Here is an 18214-nt window from a genome sequence, read left to right on the forward strand (position 1 = left end):
TTTCAGGTAAGAATTGAGTCCCCTTAGGTCTAAGACAGGGCAAAAACCGCCTATCTTTTTTGCCACAAGGAAGTATGTAGAGTAGTAGCCTCTGGGTTGCCACAGGAGATTTACAGCCTCGATTCCCCCCCTTGCCCAGGGGGGAGGAAAGCTCCAGGTCTATTACCTGAGATTTCAACGGGTCTGTGATAGTCATTTTGACCCGGAGTGAGCCACTGTCGGAACTGGAGACTGTAGCCCTTGGTTAAGTTTGCAACCACCCATGGATCTACAGTAACAACAGCCCAGGAAATCAGCTGCTGATGGGAAAAACGTCAGACGGCTGGCCCGGTGGCATCATCTTCTATCCCCCCGGACCCTGGGGGAAGGGCGTCCAGGATCTGAGGCCCGGGTCTGTCTAACTGAGTGGCAGACTGGTTCACGAAAGTCCCTACTCGGTCTCTGATGCCAGAAAGCTGCTGGCTAGTCTGATGTGCCTGAACAGTCCGCTCCAGCGCCTCCAAGACAGATGATCAAAACAGCTCCCCTGGTAAGACCGGGACATCCCTGAGGGTCCTACGGCATGCTTTGGTCAGAGGAGACTGTGCCAGCCAGACCTGTCTACTAGCTTGGACAAGGAAAGACATGACCCGGCCAAGCTCTCTACTCATAAGGGCAAACGCCTGCAGCGCTGCATCACTGCATCAGATGCCACACTTGCACCACCAGCATCCGGAACAGATGCAGAGAGGGCGAACATGAGGTGTGCCAGAGAGTTGCCAAGTTGGCCAGCACACGCTCAGGTGCATTGTACACCTTACACAAGAGGTCATCTGTAGCCTGACATCGAGTCCGCGGGCACAGGATATCAGGAAGCAGGGCTTCATCTGGTGACACAATCAGTAACACAATCAGTTGCTGGCAAACAGTCCAGGCCTGCCTTCACCGAGTTGTGCATGGTAACTAACATGCGACATCTGAGGAGAGACGTGACAATGCTCACGGTTCCCGCCAACATGTGTGCAACTCCTTCAGGTACTCCTCTGATGGAGGTACAGAAAAGGGAGTAGGAGCCCTTCCACACCTGAAAAAAAGCACTCCTGGAGTTGGATACCTCTACCTGTGGGAGTTCCAGCTGCAGCTGCTTAGGGCCATGAACATAACCTCCCACATAGAACTGTCACCGGCCCCTCCAACCACAATCTGAGATGAAAATGAACCAGTCTCAGAGACCTGAGAGGACCTAGCCGTCTCCTCATCTCTAAAATGAGAAGCAGAAGCAGCTAGATATATGACATCATACTCCACAACCAGTTTGGGCATGGGTGGGGAAGAGAACCTAGCCACCAGAAGCGAGCCATCAGATTAATGTGTCTGTAACAAGGACTTCATTTCAAGTTTGGCCATTCCTCGGAGGAGGGGCTTGGATGCCGTAGTCCAACCACAGCGCTTAGAATGCTTGGGGGGAACTACCTGCCCACAGGGCAGAAGGTCTGAGCCCTCCTGGGGGCACGACTGGGCCAACCGAGCCACCCTCACTGCATGTGGCATAAATAATTCTCAGATAGCTCTTTCAAAAGGTGCTCATGTCCAAGGCAGGTAGGGCAAAAGTTGTGGCCTACCTCTGCCTGCAGGGCAGCCCCACAATCCATGCAGCTGTGGGAGCCATCCATGTCAAAGGTCGACAGGGCTCGGCCCGAAAAAGAAACAAAATGTCTAAAATCGGGAGAGGGGGCGCAAACGCAGCCACCACCAGTTACAGCAGGGAAATAAAAGAGGCTCAAAGCACAAGCAAGCTGATACTGGGGGAGGGGCCAAAAACCGCTACCATCACCAGGTATAAAACCAACCAACCAAAAAAGCTAACATTAGCCGTATCCAAACTTTGGTAATGTAAGTTGGGAGTAGGGGCGAAAAACGCTACCGTCACCAGGTATAAAACCAACAAACCAAAAAAGCTAACAACGTTAGCCTTATCCAAACTTCGGCAAGCAAAGTTGATCACACTTGGGAGAGGGGGAGAAAACCGCTACCCTAACCAATTATTACAGCTGCAAAAGTAGGGTTGATATTGGGAGAGGGGGTGAAATCGCTGTTATCACCAGTTGTCAACCAAAACAGCACCAAGTTGTAGGTAAAATGGTAACAAGAAGCCGTGAGCTGGGAGAGGGGGCACGGACGCTACCGTCGCCAGCAAACAAACAAACTTACCTTCCGTAATCTTCTAGTAGAATCGATCTGTGGCAGCCCTGGGAGGGAGAAGAAAAACCTCCAGTCAGCAAGAGCATGGGGCATCAAACAACGGGGAAGCTAGCGTACCGCTTGCGAGACGAAAAAGGGAACAGAGCCATGGATGACACCAGGTTATATAGCTTCTGATTGGTCATCCGGCATCACAGGTGTGACTGTTGGGATAATTACTCGAACTGCACATGCCTGAAGGGAACATTCAGTGCTTTCAGCACTGCCCTCTGGTGGTCAGTAGGGATGAAATAGAACCAGATGGTTACCATAGAAGGAAACCGTTGAAAAAGATGAAAAATATCAAAGCTTGCAGCTAAATGGTGGAAGAATCCCATACGACAGAGAAATTGTCAGTAAAGAAGCTGGTTATTTGAAGGGACTCGCAGGTCTGTTAGTTACTACAGTGGTTAGTAGGTTAAACCTTTCTGGGGTTTATCTTGTAAAAACATCTAGTGGCTACAGGGAGACTTTCAAACCCCTTCTATAGCACCAGAAGCTGGGATGCTGGGCATAGAGACCAAAGACAGTCACAGCTCTGAGGTTTCACACATATTATGCTACAAAGTTGTTGGAATGCATTGGTTAGTAAAAACGCTGTTTAAGGTTTGTTCACCTCTCCAGTCACTTTGGTGAATAGTCACAGTTTGATGCATAAAAGCTGATCTGACGACTGAACAAACTTTCAACAAAGAAAGAAAACTGCTATCTTGCATACTGTAAACAATGGATCCCAAAGACGGCAGAGAAACAGCAGCTACTGATCACCAGCAGCCGGTTTAGTTTGAACAAAAAGTGATTTTTCTGCTGCCAGGTTGTTTTCTCTAGAGCCCAGTGAGGTCTACGATGGCCTTAATAAAGATGTTGTCATCACGTATATAGGAGTTTTTAGAGTCCAGCTTGGACAGAGGACAGAAGAGCGGACAGCCGCTGGCGATGTTCATGTCACTGACGGGTCTCTGGAAGGACGAGGACGAGACGTCGGGCCGGAAAGCATCGATTATGTGTTCCCGGTTGTTCTGGTCCAGCAGCATGAGAGTCACCTGCAAACAGAAGGTAGCAGCGTCAGCAGGAGCCACTTCCTGTGTGACGGATGGTGTGACCACAGCAGAGACTATGACCATCAAACCACCTCAGAGCTCCAGCAGCAGTGACACTCTGCAGGTCAAACAGTATCTACATCAGGTCCCAGTGCAGCTGGAGAGAGGCTGAAAGTTTCTGTTAGTTCTGTGAGGCAGAGGAATGGCTGTCATCAACCTTCATCAGGCCATATTGCTGCCATCTTACAGCTGAACCAGCAGATTCAGCAGCAGTTCCTTCATTTACACCCATTTTATAACCTAAGGAGTTGAATGAACTTCTAAAACAAAACAAAAACTAGAGGCGGCACACCGACATAAAGGAGACGGAGCCGAGGAGGCGGCGGAGATTAGGTCAGATCAGACTGATGTACTGACGTTACCTTTTGGTTGAAAGGCCACTTAAGGAGAGCGTCGCTGTGTCCTCTCATCACCACAAAGAACAGAGACAGGTGCGTCCCCCGGCCTGTTCCGTCGCCGTTCAGGTAGATCCGTAAACACATCTTATAGCCGTATTTACTCGTATAAAACGCTGGAAAACAACAATGATCCAACAAGCATCTAGAGTTTAGTTTTTGCCAGCTAGAAACATACGACGACAGCTTCTCCATGCGTACCAGGAGAGAACATGGCAGGAGCACGGCCCGCCACGGCGTCCTGCCTCTTCTTGGTGGAATCAGAGATCTTCCAGATAAAGATGCCATCGTAGGTAGCTGCAGACATCTCCCTCATCTTCCCCTCCATCTCCACGATGGACAGGTCCCTCAGGCTTACTGTCCTCTCCAGCTGACGGACCTGCAGCACAGCAGTAAAGGAAAAACTGTTTCAGTTTTCTCCAGGAGACGCAGCAAACCTGGGGGAGGAGCTCTGCTCAGAGGACACCAAGGACGGATCTTTGGTCTGCATTGGAACAGGCCTGATCTACAAACGAATATTTTTAAAAGTTCCCTTTTCGTTCATATTTCAATCTGTTTTCTCATCCAAATGTGAGAGACACTCCCACAGCAGACAGGGGAAGTGACTGGCCCAGAGTCTCTGAAAAAGAAGCTGATTAGTCAAAGACTATAACTTCTGTTTTGTCTGCATTCAGAAGCAGAAAGTTAAGAGTCATCCAGGTTTTTCTGTCTTCAGACATGCCTGTAATCTATGTAATGGGTTAGCTTCATCTGGATTATAGACAGATATAGCTGGGTATCATCAGCATAACAGTGGAAATTAATCCCATGCTGTCTAATAACTCTACCGATTGGGAGCATGTATAAAGTAAAGAGAATTGGTCCTAGCACTGATCCCTGTGGTACTCCACAGGTAACCTTTGAGCAGGAGGAAGATCTATCATTAACATGAACAAACTGAATTCGATTAGATAGATCAGATTTAAACCAGCCTTAAAACAGATTGAAACTCAGAGGAGATCAAAGGGAATACCTCCTTAAATAACCTGGTTGGAACTGGATCTAACATCCAAGTTGAAGGCTTTTAAGGTTTTGCCGACTGAAAGTTCAACTGGATCAAAGCAGTCTAAACCCGGTTCAGATTCCATGACTACCTCAGATGCTGCCCCCCCGACAGAAAAAACAATCATAGATAGAGGAGTGCTAATGATCTTATTTCTAATAAGATCAATCTTATTTATAAAGAATCCCATAAAATGCTTCCTGCTAAGAGCAGGTGGAATGGACGGTTCAACAGAGCTATGGCTCTGGTTCGGTAGATTGTTACCTTGTTGTTTAAAATCTCTATCTTGTCCTGGTCCAGTCTGTGCTGGCGGTTGTAGGCCTCCATGGTGGCACAGGAGCGCTCGATCTCTCGGTTCAGGACGCAGACGATGTTCTCAAATGTGTTTACCTTCAGCTCCAGCTCTTGGCAACGTCGGCTCAGCTCCGCCACTTTGGTCTTTTCGCTCTGCAACTGTAGCTCCAGGGCGGCCCCCATGGCGCTGGGAAGTGGGGTAAAGGATGTGGCCAGGGTGAGAGCGCATGCACCCTGCATGGGGGCGGGGCCGCCACCGCTGAGTTGGCTCATCTTCATCTCCAGCTCTCTGAGGGACTGGTGGAGCACCTGCAACTTCTGGCTTGCCAGCTCCAGGATCTGAGGTTGTAGGCTTTCCAGACTCACTTTGATCCCCATGATGAAATGCAGTAACAGGTTGAGGTGTTCATAGGAACACTGCTGCTCATGGTCATGGATCTTCTCCTTTTCCACCTTAGGAACAACGATAGAAGCTTTCACACATTAGAAGAACAAAAAGCTGCGTTTCATTTATCATCCAAACGTATAAAAATTCTACCAGGATGCTTATTTGGTAAAACTATGATAGAAACATCTCATATTTTTTCCATGTTTGATGACTCAGATAGTGAATAATTTAATTATGAATTCATTATTAAGTGATTGATTATTAAGTGAATGTATTATATCTATATTTACTTTAATGCATCAATGCTGTGGATGTTTTTAATGCATGTTTTATTTGTACCTTCTGACAAAGTTCACGTTGGGATTTATAATCTGCTAAATATTATTAAGTGCAGAGAGACGACTGAGTAAACCTTTAAAAATGTGTAATTCAACGCAGCATTCGCCATGTTTTACTTAATCTGAGGTTAGCAGATAGCTACAACATAAAACCTAACAGACAAATTGGATAATTCTGACTTTTACTGTTTCTAAATGTTTGGTGAGACATTTGCAAATGACTTAAAGGGTGACGTTACTCAGAGATTCAGGTCGGAACGGTTGGGAATTGATAAGATTTTCACGATTCCGATTCCTTTATTGATTCTGTGAAACGGTTCGATTTCTTATCGATTCTCTTACTGATTCTGTGATACGATGAACTTGGTAAGCGCTCTGTGACGTTCGTCTAACCCTAACCCTGGGACGTTCTATCTCTGCCTGCCTCGGTGGAAACAGAAGGCAGTGAACGGGAGCGGCAGCCTCTGATCCAGCCAGGCTACCCGTCTCCTCACAGTCATCTAAATCTAATGGAGAAGGCTTCCGTTTAATGGAAAAAACATTATCTCTAGAAATAAACTCATCTCCCCCTGATTTAAATAAACGAGCGTCACCTTTGTCTCGCTCCCTGAACCGCGAAGCAACTTGTAGCGTGTTTAATAACCCCAAAGAGAGGAAGGAACCTGGTTTATTTCCAGAAATGGCTTCTACTTTAGCTTCATGCAGGAGAGCTCCCTTCGTTTCTCTTCTAGTTTTAATGGATCTGCTTTATTCTGCCATGATGATGGAGCGGTTATAACGTTAGCCGCTCATGCACAGATAACAGGGAGAAAAGTCTCTACTTACAGACGTATCGCAGCCAACAACATGAAATCTGCACGGCGTTTTAAATTTACTGCAGAACTTAATATGGTCCACATACTGCAAAACAAAAGAAGCAAACGGAGTAAAAAACGTCAGAGTTGGACGTGAATGCAGAGGCGGAGCCTGATGGAGCGGCGCCGTACCTTTTCACGAGGAATCTTTTTCTTGGCACAGCCCTCGCAGATCATCGGGTACTTGGGACAGATTTCATCGTGAGCCTATGAGGAGACCACACATCAGTCAGAAACTTTAACTCAGGAAAATCTTTAATATTCACAGATTAAAGGTCATTAAGTTCAAATTCAAATCCATGCTTTTAATGGGAGGAGAGAAGGAAAAGCTAAATATTGGAGGTTTCAATGAATCCAGAAAGAATTCCCAGCTGTGAACTTGTTCCTCGTTTAGGTCCAGCTTGCCTTCAGCTGGTATCTAATCCCATCTCGCCATCGACAGAAAGCTTTTATTTATTTTTACTGGATTTATTTTACTAATCTAAGCTACGTCAGCCTTAGTTCAATATGAAGTTGGCAACTTCTCCAGCCTCAGGTCTCGTTGAATCGGAGTCATTCGGTCCATTTGGCTCGTTCTTCTAACCGGAACGTCTCCATGGTGATGTGGAGATGTCTGAGCAGATATGTTCTATCAGATTTAGGTCTGGATTCTGTCTGGGCCAGTCCAGCACATCCAGGGGTTCTGATCCACTGCTATAAGGCTTTCCTCTTGCCTAACCCATCTGCTACTTCCTGCTGCTAAATAACATCCTACAGCATGATGCTGCCTCCACCATACCTCCCTGTAGGGATGGTACCAGCCAGGTACCCAAATACGATGTTTTATGTCCATCTGCGACCTGGATCCGATCTTTTCATGACAGTCTGAACCACATAGATCTGATTTGTTTCAATGCCATCCAGGACACTTGGCTCAGTGCTCCTGAATTTGATAATTATCGGATCTTTTCTAATGCGATCTGTGTCTGAACGGCCAGGTCGCATTCATCCGACCTGAACGGCATTAATACTAAACACGGGTCACTGTTCTGCATCTGGCTACGCAGAAGCAGGAAGAAAAACAACATGGCGGACGATGATGCGGAGAGCATTATTTATATTGAAGATTGAGTTTTAAAGGTTGGGAAAGATCTCTAGATGCGCTCCAGCGCTACCATCCATGTTTACTTCTGTAAACACAGAGCATGCTGGCTACCTGTGACATCATGGCGCCCTCTACTGCGCATGAGGGACACTAGCGTTGTATAAATGCAGTTCACACAGGAGACCACATACAAGTCGCATTTGGAAATGTAAACAGCAACGCAAAAAATATCGGATTTCACAGATAAATGGGAACGTAGCATTAAGGCCTGCGGTGGGAACGCGGCATTGAGGCCCGCGGTGGGAACGTAGCATTAAGGCCTGCGGTGGGAACGCGGCATTGAGGCCCGCGGTGGGAACGTAGCATTAAGGCCTGCGGTGGGAACGCGGCATTGAGGCACGCGGTGGGAACGCGGCATTGAGGCACGCGGTGGGAACGCGGCATTGAGGCCCGCGGTGGGAACGCGGCATTGAGGCCCGCGGTGGGAACGCGGCATTGAGGCCCGCGGTGGGAACGCGGCATTGAGGCCCGCGGTGGGAACGCGGCATTGAGGCCCGCGGTGGGAACGCGGCATTGAGGCCCGCGGTGGGAGCGTAGCATTGAGGCCCGCGGTGGGAGCGTAGCATTGAGGCCCGCGGTGGGAGCGTAGCATTGAGGCCCGCGGTGGGAACGTAGCATTGAGGCCCGCGGTGGGAGCGTAGCATTAAGGCCCGCGGTGGGAACGTAGCATTGAGGCCTGCGGTGGGAACGCGGCATTGAGGCCCGCGGTGGGAATGCGGCATTGAGGCCCGCGGTGGGAACGCGGCATTGAGGCCCGCGGTGGGAACGCGGCATTGAGGCCCGCGGTGGGAGCGTAGCATTAAGGCCCGCGGTGGGAGCGTAGCATTGAGGCCCGCGGTGGGAGCGTAGCATTGAGGCCCGCGGTGGGAGCGTAGCATTGAGGCCCGCGGTGGGAACGTAGCATTGAGGCCCGCGGTGGGAGCGTAGCATTAAGGCCCGCGGTGGGAACGTAGCATTGAGGCCCGCGGTGGGAGCGTAGCATTAAGGCCCGCGGTGGGAGCGTAGCATTGAGGCCCGTGGTAGGAACGTAGCATTAAGGCCCGCGGTGGGAGCGTAGCATTGAGGCCCGTGGTAGGAACGTAGCATTAAGGCCAGCGGTGGGAACGTAGCCTAAGGCATGCTCTGGTTGGACGGCTCCCATCCTTCTCTTCAAAGGTCTACAGACGGTTCCTCTGACCTGATGCTCGTTTGTCCAATCAGACGAAGGAAAAACCAAACTGATAATCAATCAGCACAATCTTCCTCTTTTAAGGCTGTGAATATTAATGCAAATTTGTTTTAGGTTGGATATTTTTTTGTTTTTTTTTAAACATTCACAACAATAGATTTTTTGGTGGATTGTGTAGAAGATCTAAAGGAGTCTTTTAAGGCTGTGAATATTAATGCAAATTTGTTTGAGGTTGGATATTTTTTTGTTTTTTTTTAAACATTCACAACAATAGATTTTTTGGTGGATTGTGTAGAAGATCTAAAGGAGACATTTGGAAGAAGGCTGAAGCAGAGCTAAATGTTGAAGAAGAGCAGCTGCAAAGACTTCCTGGATCCTCGGCTCCTCCTCTTCACAGGAACATCACTAATGCTGACGCCATGAGGTCCCCATGATTTCCCAGGATTACTGGAACAGCGCATTGCGTTCCAGTGCTTTCGTGGTGGTAGAGCAGAGAAATGTGGGTTAGCCCCCATCCCTAACCCTCCAGGGATTCTCCTGACCTGCTGCTTCATCATCAGCTGATTCTAAAGTACGGAATCAGGAAAGCTTGATGGAAAGGGAACAATCCGCTAAAAAGTTTTACGCTTTAGGTGGTTTTTGGCTTTGTGAAAAAGGAGCAACACAGAAAACGGGATCAGCTCTGAGATGGCAGTCTGTCTTTTGTTTAGTGGATATTTGTTTCCAGCTCTGTGGAGGCTGCAAACCCAGCAGAGAGCGTTTAACGAAGCTGCATTCGCCACACAGAATCCTTATTCTGCTCTCCACCATGTTGAAAGGTCAAAGTTCACCACATCTCAGCAACTCCAGCATCATAACATTCTTTCCAGCTTTCTAGTGGAGATGCCATCATGAGTGGGTGTTCATGTGAAACATTAGTTTCTGGTTTTTACCAGAAATGAAAGCCGTCCTTGATAACGCTGCAGAAACACGGAGCATCAGGTGTTAGCAGGAGCCTGAACTCTCGTCTCCTAATCAGAACAATCTATTGAAAATAATAATAACTCGTAAAAACCATTAAATGATTTATTTAGCAGCAGATCTCTGTCCTCTAAAGTCTGCTGGTTAATGACTTGATTTTTCCTTAGATAGAAACTTTGAATCAATCTGACTGGATGATCTGGTGAACTGGAAAGTGACCTGAGATGACATGATGTGAGCTATAGAAATACACTGAATAGAATTTCTGATAATCACATTGATTTATGTTGCCTTACAGAAACCTGGTTGCAGCAAGAGGATTATGTGAGCATAAATGAGGCAACTCCTTCTAGTTATTTTAATTTTCACATCCCCAGAAGTTCTGGGCGAGGAGGAGGAGTGGCGGCCATCTTCCAGTCTGAATCACTGATTACTCCAAAGGCAGTGCTATAGAAATACACTGATTAGAATTAAATGGACCCAGAGGGACAGATTGTTGAAAGACTCAGAACATGAACAAAGTTTTCTGAGAGTCGTGATCATTTTATGGAATCAACTAATTAATAATGATCACTGTGTCAGAGATCAGCTTCCCCTCCTGAGACGACCTGAGATCACCCACTGATCTTTGTTCCTTTATCGTTCTTTAACCTTTTCAGTTGTTTTAATGATGATGAATAACAGGTGAGAGCGAACCTGTTCCATCAGTGACCAACCTTTGCTGACTGAAGCATCAAACCAACCATGAACCTTCTGGAAACAGCACAGACACCTGAAGCCATCATTCAGGTGTGTTCACCTGTTCCTACACCAGAGGAAAAACTCACCTTGATGTTCTTGAGCAGGAACGGTTCTTTGCAGTATTTGCAGTTCAGCGTCCTCTCTGGACACTCCCTCTCATTGTGGCGCTCCTGTTCATTGGCCCTCATCAGCTCCTTACATGACGGACACATGATGATGATGAAGTCACAGCTGCCCTCATGGTTGGCCTGCAGGTCAACATCATCAGAAGGTTCTTACAACTTCACAAACTCCCTGGATTTACTGCTAGTCTTTGGTTCGTTAAAGCAGAGATCATCAGGCTTCACTAGCAGCCCTGGAACTTAGAGCAGAGAAATGATCTGAAGCCGTTTCCTTCATAGAGGAAGCAGCTTTCAGAGAAGAAGGGAAACGTTCCACCAAACCAACATAATTAATCAGATTCTGTCTCATTATCATCAATAATACAGGCTGCTCAGTGGGGAGCACTGCTGCCTAGCAACAGGAAGGTTCTGGGTTCGATTCCAGATGGGGAGGTTCTAGAGTCTTCCAGCTGCTAGGAGGCTGGGTTGGTAGTACTGGTTAGCAGTACTGGTTAGCAGTACTGGTTGGTAGTACTGGTTGGTAGTACTTGTTAGCAGTACTGGTTTGTAGTACTGGTTGGTAGTACTGGTTGGTAGTACTTGTTAGCAGTACTGGTTTGTAGTACTGGTTGGTAGTACTGGTTAACAGTACTGGTTGGTAGTACTGGTTAGCCGTACTGGTTAGCAGTACTGGTTGGTAGTACTGGTTAGCAGTACAGGTTGGTAGTATTTGTTAGCAGTACAGGTTGGTAGTACTGGTTAGCAGTACTGGTTGGTAGTACTGGTTAGCAGTACTGGTTGGCAGTACTGGTTAGCAGTACTGGTTGGCAATACTGGTTGGCAGTACTGGTTGGTAGTACTGGTTGGTAGTACTGGTTAGCAGTACAGGTTGGCAGTACTGGTTAGCAGTACTGGTTGGCAATACTGGTTGGCAATACTGGTTGGTAGTACTTGTTAGCAGTACTGGTTGGTAGTACTTGTTAGCAGTACAGGTTGGCAGTACTTGTTAGCAGTACAGGTTGGCAGTACTGGTTGGTAGTACTTGTTAGCAGTACTGGTTGGTAGTACTGGTTAGCAGTACAGGTTGGCAGTACTGGTTAGCAGTACTGGTTGGCAATACTGGTTGGCAGTACTGTTTGGTAGTACTGGTTAACAGTACAGGTTAATAGTACATGTTGGTAGTAGTGGTTAGCAGTACTGGTTAGCAGTACAGGTTGGTAGTACTGGTTAGGAGTACAGGTTAGCAGTACAGGCTGGTAGTACTGGTTAGCAGTACAGGTTGGTAGTACTGGTTAGCAGTACAGGTTGGTAGTACTGGTTGGTAGTACTGGTTAGCAGTACTGGTTGGTAGTACTGGTTAGCAGTACAGGTTGGTAGTACTGGTTGGTAGTACTGGTTAGCAGTACAGGTTGGCAGTACTGGTTAGCACTACTGGTTGGTAGTACTTGTTAGCAGTACTGGTTGGTAGTACTGGTTGGTAGTACTGGTTAGCAGTACAGGTTGGCAGTACTGGTTAGCACTACTGGTTGGTAGTACTGGTTGGTAGTACTTGTTAGCAGTACTGGTTGGTAGTACTGGTTAACAGTACAGGCTGGTAGTACTGGTTAGTAGTACTGGTTAACAGTACAGGTTACTAGTACATGTTGGTAGTAGTGGTTAGCAGTACTGGTTGGTAGTACTGGTTAGCAGTACAGGTTGGTAGTACTGGTTAGCAGTACTGGTTGGTAGTACTGGTTAACAGTACAGGCTGGTAGTACAGGTTGGTAGTACTGGTTAACAGTACAGGCTGGTAGTACTGGTTAACAGTACTGCTTGGTAGTACTGGTTAGTAGTACTGGTTAACAGTACTGGTTAGCAGTACAGGTTGGTAGTACTGGTTAGCAGTACAGGTTGTAGTACTGGTTAGCAGTACTGGTTGGCAGTACTGGTTGGCAGTACTGGTTGGTAGTACTGGTTGGCAGTACTGGTTGGCAGTACTGGTTAGCAGTACTGGTTAGCAGTACTGGTTGGTAGTACTGGTTAGCAGTACAGGCTGGTAGTACTGGTTAGCAGTACAGGTTGGTAGTACTTGTTAGCAGTACAGGTTGGCAGTACTGGTTGGCAGTACTGGTTAGGAGTACAGGTTAGCAGTACTGGTTGGTAGTACTGGTTAGCAGTACAGGCTGGTAGTACTGGTTGGTAGTACTGGTTAGCAGTACAGGTTGGTAGTACTGGTTAGCAGTACAGGTTGGTAGTACTGGTTAGCAGTACAGGCTGGTAGTACTGGTTGGTAGTACTGGTTAGCAGTACAGGTTGGTAGTACTGGTTAGCAGTACTGGTTGGTAGTACTGGTTAACAGTACAGGCTGGTAGTACTGGTTAACAGTACAGGCTGGTAGTACTGGTTAACAGTACAGGCTGGTAGTACTGGTTAGTAGTACTGGTTAACAGTACAGGTTGGTACTACTGTTAGCAGTACAGGCTGGTAGTACTGGTTAACAGTACAGGCTGGTAGTACTGGTTAGTAGTACTGGTTAACAGTACAGGCTGGTAGTACTGGTTAACAGTACAGGCTGGTAGTACTGGTTAACAGTACAGGCTGGTAGTACTGGTTAGTAGTACTGGTTAACAGTACAGGTTGGTACTACTGTTAGCAGTACAGGCTGGTAGTACTGGTTAACAGTACAGGTTGGTACTACTGTTAGCAGTACAGGCTGGTAGTACTGGTTAACAGTACAGGCTGGTAGTACTGGTTAGTAGTACTGGTTAACAGTACAGGCTGGTAGTACTGGTTAACAGTACTGCTTGGTAGAACTGGTTAACAGTACTGGTTAGCAGTACAGGTTGGTAGTACTGAATAGCAGTACTGGTTGGTAGTACTGGTTGGTAGTACTGGTTAACAGTACAGGCTGGTAGTACTGGTTAACAGTACAGGCTGGTAGTACTGGTTAACAGTACAGGCTGGTAGTACTGTTAGCAGTACAGGCTGGTAGTACTGTTAGCAGTACAGGCTGGTGGTACTGTTTAACAGTACTGCTTGGTAGTACTGTTTAGTAGTACTGGTTAGCAGTACTGGTTAGCAGTACAGGTTGGTAGTACTGGTTAGCAGTACTGGTTGGTAGTACTGGTTAGCACTACAGGTTGGTAGTACTGGTTGGTAGTACTGGTTAGCAGTACTGGTTAACAGTACAGGTTGGCAGTACTGGTTGGCAGTACTGGTTAACAGTACAGGCTGGTAGTACTGGTTAGCAGTACTGGTTGATAGTACTGGTTAACAGTACTGGTTGATAGTACTGGTTAACAGTACAGGCTGGTAGTACTGGTTAACAGTACAGGCTGGTAGTACTGGTTAACAGTACAGGCTGGTAGTACTGGTTAGTAGTACTGGTTAACAGTACAGGTTAGTAGTACATGTTGGTAGTACTGGTTAACAGTACAGGCTGGTAGTACTGGTTAGCAGTACTGGTTTGTAGTCAGACTGCAGGCTGCACGCCATTCGTCTGGATCATTAGTGGCTATCGTTGGTTCTACTGATTGGTGTGTCAGAGCTCTCAGTGGTGAGATTGGCCAAACTTGTGTGTGGGGGCGGGGTTATACTACCTCAAAGTCTTTGACAGTCCCGGTCCAGGAGCATCCTTCGTTTGGACAAACTGCAGCCAGAGCCTCCACCTCTCTGCGAGCGGCGTTGTCTGGGAACGCCTGGATAGGAGAACAGTTCTGTCACCGACGACAGTGACCTTTATGCGTCTCTGCTGTCGGTGACCTTTAGGTGTAGAATTACACCTGCTTCCATGGGTTTACTGAGGGACACAACAACAGCTCACTTTCTCCCCTGGCTCTAATTTCTATCCTAGATATGCAGATAGATAAACAGGACTAGCCAACAGTTACTCCAAAGGTTGGGAAGGACTGGATCCCAAACCTGGAAACACTGGAAGGATCCTGGAAGTTTTTTTGACTGGAATTTACATTACAAACTTCCTGCTCCGCACCAATCAGATCACCTTCTACCATTAGCTCACGACTGCTCCCAGTGGTCAAGGTTCTATCTGCAACCAGAAGCTCATCAGTCCATCCATCCAGCATAGATTATCCTCAGCTATCTCTATAGATCTGCTGCTATAGGCTTAGACTGCTGGAGGACATAGGGACCCCTTTTTCATCATTCTGCTTCATTCTATCTCTATTCTCCCACTCTGCAGAATCTGTTAGTTCAATCTCTAACGTTCTGCTCTCTCTGCTTTTTCTCATAGTAGCTTCATCTGGTCTGTTCCTGTTTGAGAGAAATATCAGCTGTGCTGCTGCCATCAACACCTTTGTTTCTAGATGTTGGAGCTTGGCCTGTTTTCCAGTGTAGTCCTGTTTCTCTGACTGTGACTAACTGGATGTGCTCTCTTCATCCTCTGACATGGGAGCTGGCTCGGAGCTCGTCTGCCTGGCTGTGTGTTTCCTGGACGGGGCCGCCTGTGGAGCTGGTTGCCTTTTGTATCTATGCTTCTTTTTCTATGTCTGCTTCTGTCTCCTTGAACCCCAGTGGGCCTCAGCAGATGGCCGCTCACACTGAGCCTGGTTCTGCTGGAGGTTTCTTCCTGTTCAAAGGGAGTTTTTCCTCTCCACTGTCGCTACAAGCATGCTTAGTGTGAGGGATTGCTGAAGAGTCAATGAGTCGATGCAATCAGCTGGTTTTCAGCATCCATCCTGGGCCCCCAGTGGGTCCCAGAGCCGTTGTTCTGGTTTCGGGGCCTGAATGTTGCCCATTTCTGTTCAGCATGTTCCTGTCCTCAGGGCAACATCTCTCCCATCAACCCACAGTTCACTAAAGCATACCAAGGTAGCTCTGATCCCTACTGTGGGCCCCTAGTGGGACGGAGGGGGGGCCCCAGAAGGTCATAGTTTAAACAGAAAAAACATCAGACTGGACTAAAGGAAGGTTCTGATCTACTTACGCCTCCTTGCTGCAGGATGGAGGTCGGCTCCTCAAACAAGTCTTCTTTGATGCATGAAGTGCATTTCTGTGGTCCGGAGCTGTGAGAGGATCAGAAGAAAGGATGTTTTGATCATTTTCATCATTTACAGTTTGTATGTTAAACGGTTTCACAGCAGGATTGTTGAAAAAGCTCAGGAATAAACAACCTTTAAAGGCTCAGTTCTCTGCATTCATACCACTGGTCATTTTACTGCTACAAATGAGCTCCGTGTGTTTGATGGGACTGGATGGGATGGATGGACTTTAGAAGAGGAGCGAACTGAGAGGAAGGAAGGTTTAACGAAGGAGGTCCAGCACAGCAGGCAGCTAAGGAGGAGATCATCTCTCTGCAGAGGCACCAGAAACCCCAGCAACCTCCCCACCATGGATACTGCAGCCCCCCACTCTACCACACCTGGTCTGACTGACAGAAATATGGAGCATAGATCCGTAGAGACGTCTCACACAGATGGATCTACTGCCAAATAGAGAGTGACATTTTTTCAGGATTCCCATGGGATGGGAGTCAGTAAAGATCACGTGATCGGGACGGTACAGGATTAAACATTAACGGGAGCAAACCAATAGCAACTAAAAAAAACTAGGATCGATGCCAAATAATAAAATAAAATAGAAAGAAAAAAATCCAGTACTGGCGCCGCCATTTTGTAGTTTTTTTCCTTGAAGCCTACACTATAATGCGAGTCAAAAAAAACTGCACGACCCAAAAACCAACAGTGCTTCCGCTCTGAGTTTTTCACCCGCGCTCAAAAACAACCAGAATGGGAGGGGGAGTCATTCTGAGTGGGAGCGGGATGGGAGGGAGCAATTTCACCAGGAGTGGGACAGGACAGGAGTGAAGATCCACTCCCCTGTCCGTCTCTACTGCCAAACACCTGCTGGGCACCTGGAAATGGAGGACGTGGGTTTGGCCGGAATTCAAGCTCAGATTCTAATTTCTCTGCAGGGTGGGGACTATAAACCTGATATCTGAGACGATGCTGCTGGTATTTAAACTGCAACAGTTCCTCTAACAGGCTTAGTTAAACTTTATGAGGATCCAGATGAAGCTAATCCATTACATAGATTACAGGAACAACTCTTAACTTTCTGCTTCTGAATGCAAACAAAACAGAAGTTATAGTCTTTGGACCAGAGTCTCTGAAAAAGAAGCTGATTAGCCAGTCACTTCATTTGGATGGGATTAAACTGATTTCAGATAATAAAGTAAAAAATCTTGGTGTTGTTTTTGATCAGGACCTGTCATTTAAATCCCAGATCAAAGAGGTTTCTAGAATTTCCTTCTTTCATCTGAAGAATATTGCAAAATGAGCAATCTCCTGTCCAGGGGTGATGCTGAGAAACTAGTCCATGCATTTGTTACTTCAAGGCTGGACTATTGTAATTCTCTACTATCAGGAAGTCCACAAACTGTAGTTAAAAGCCTTCAGCTGATCCAAAATGCTGCAGCCAGAGTTCTGATGAAAATGAAAAAGAGAGATCATATCTCTCCTATCCTGGCTTCTCTTCATTGGCTTCCTGTTAAATCTAGAATAGAATTTAAAATCCTCCTTCTCACATATAAAGCCTTAAATGGCCAAGCTCCATCTGATATCAGAGATCTGATTGTTCCTGTGGAGCTGGTTGCCTTTTGTATCTATGCTTCTTTTTCTATGTCTGCTTCTGTCTCCTTGAACCCCAGTCATCCTCAGCAGATGGCCGCTCACACTGATCCTGGTTCTGCTGGAACCAGTAACCCCCCCAGCAGCCCCACGCGCCCCCCTCCTCACCTGAGCAGCTTGTTGAAGCAGAAGCAGCAGAAGCGGTGGCCGCAGCGGGCCTGCAGGGGCCTCCGCAGGACCTTCTCGCAGGAGTTGCACAGATGTTTGTCCTCCAGGATGTTGGCCAGGATCTGCTTCGGGAAGCCCGGCTTGTTGCTTTCCAGGGAAGATGGAGGAGAAGGCTGTGGAGCAGCCATGACTCCCCCTCAGCAACATCAGGGGCTGAGCGGGGTGTGTTCAAGAGCGCAATCACTGTTCAGCGCTGCTTGATGCAAAATGAAGGAAGCTGCTTCTGTTTACCTGCGGAGCGGAGCCGAGGATGCAGCAGCATCGCTGCATGCATTGGACCTGCAGACAGGTGATCCTCCCGGAAGCTACGTCACTGCTGACTCTTCAAAGTAAGAGTTTATGTTCCAGCTGGTTTGTGGTTTGGTTAATGAACCAATGGAAGGAGCTGCAGCCCTGGTTCAATCACAGCACACCTGAAGGTAGCATGACGTCACTGGCCCCTTCTCCTCCTCCTTCTATTTTTTAATAACTGATACAGGTTTAACTTCTAGGCGCATTACCGCCACCTTCCAGATTGGAGGATGGATCAGACCATCTATTATATTCTCCCTAAAATACCTGTTCTTCTTAGAAAACTAAAAATATTCCCAAAAACTACATCCTCAGATGACCTTTGAAGCATTCCTTATATCTAGTTTATTTTTATTCCTGTCTAACTCTCTACGCAACATCTCT

The 18214-nt window shown here is 47.2% G+C and overlaps 1 protein-coding gene across 3 annotated transcripts; it reads right to left on the bottom strand.

Moving 5' to 3' along the window:
* Positions 1–217: 217 nt before the first annotated feature.
* On the bottom strand, positions 218–17968 carry LOC119775800 (TNF receptor-associated factor 2-like). 3 transcript variants are annotated; one of them, XM_038273884.1, is made up of 10 exons: positions 17480–17968; positions 15670–15748; positions 14324–14422; positions 10731–10838; positions 6764–6838; positions 6603–6677; positions 5022–5504; positions 3917–4094; positions 3683–3831; positions 218–3263 (listed from the first exon to the last, which is right to left on the bottom strand). In XM_038273884.1, exons 1-10 carry the CDS (start codon positions 17665–17667, stop codon positions 3045–3047), a joined length of 1653 nt encoding a protein of 550 aa, XP_038129812.1. In that variant the 5' UTR covers positions 17668–17968; the 3' UTR covers positions 218–3044. The 3 variants fall into 3 exon arrangements, with proteins under 3 accessions (XP_038129812.1, XP_038129811.1, XP_038129813.1); XM_038273883.1 differs by having other exon boundaries at positions 10731–10892; XM_038273885.1 differs by lacking the exons at positions 6603–6677; positions 6764–6838 and having other exon boundaries at positions 10731–10892.
* Between the last annotated feature and the right edge of the window lie 246 nt (positions 17969–18214).

The sequence above is a fragment of the Cyprinodon tularosa genome, unplaced genomic scaffold (genome assembly GCF_016077235.1).
Source record: "Cyprinodon tularosa strain WSP-4 unplaced genomic scaffold, ASM1607723v1 ctg896, whole genome shotgun sequence".
NCBI classification, from domain to species: Eukaryota; Metazoa; Chordata; class Actinopteri; order Cyprinodontiformes; family Cyprinodontidae; genus Cyprinodon; species Cyprinodon tularosa.

Bases quoted from the DNA above. Each gene is read 5' to 3' on its own strand.
- LOC119775800 (XM_038273883.1), bottom strand. From the start codon at position 17,667: ATGGCTGCTCCACAGCCTTCTCCTCCATCTTCCCTGGAAAGCAACAAG. The intron at 14,423-15,669 runs GTAAGTAGATCA...TCTCCTATCCAG, and splicing joins CCATCCTGCAGCAAGGAGGC to GCGTTCCCAGACAACGCCGC. The intron at 10,893-14,323 runs GTAGTATAACCC...GTTGACCTGCAG, and splicing joins GGACTGTCAAAGACTTTGAG to GCCAACCATGAGGGCAGCTG.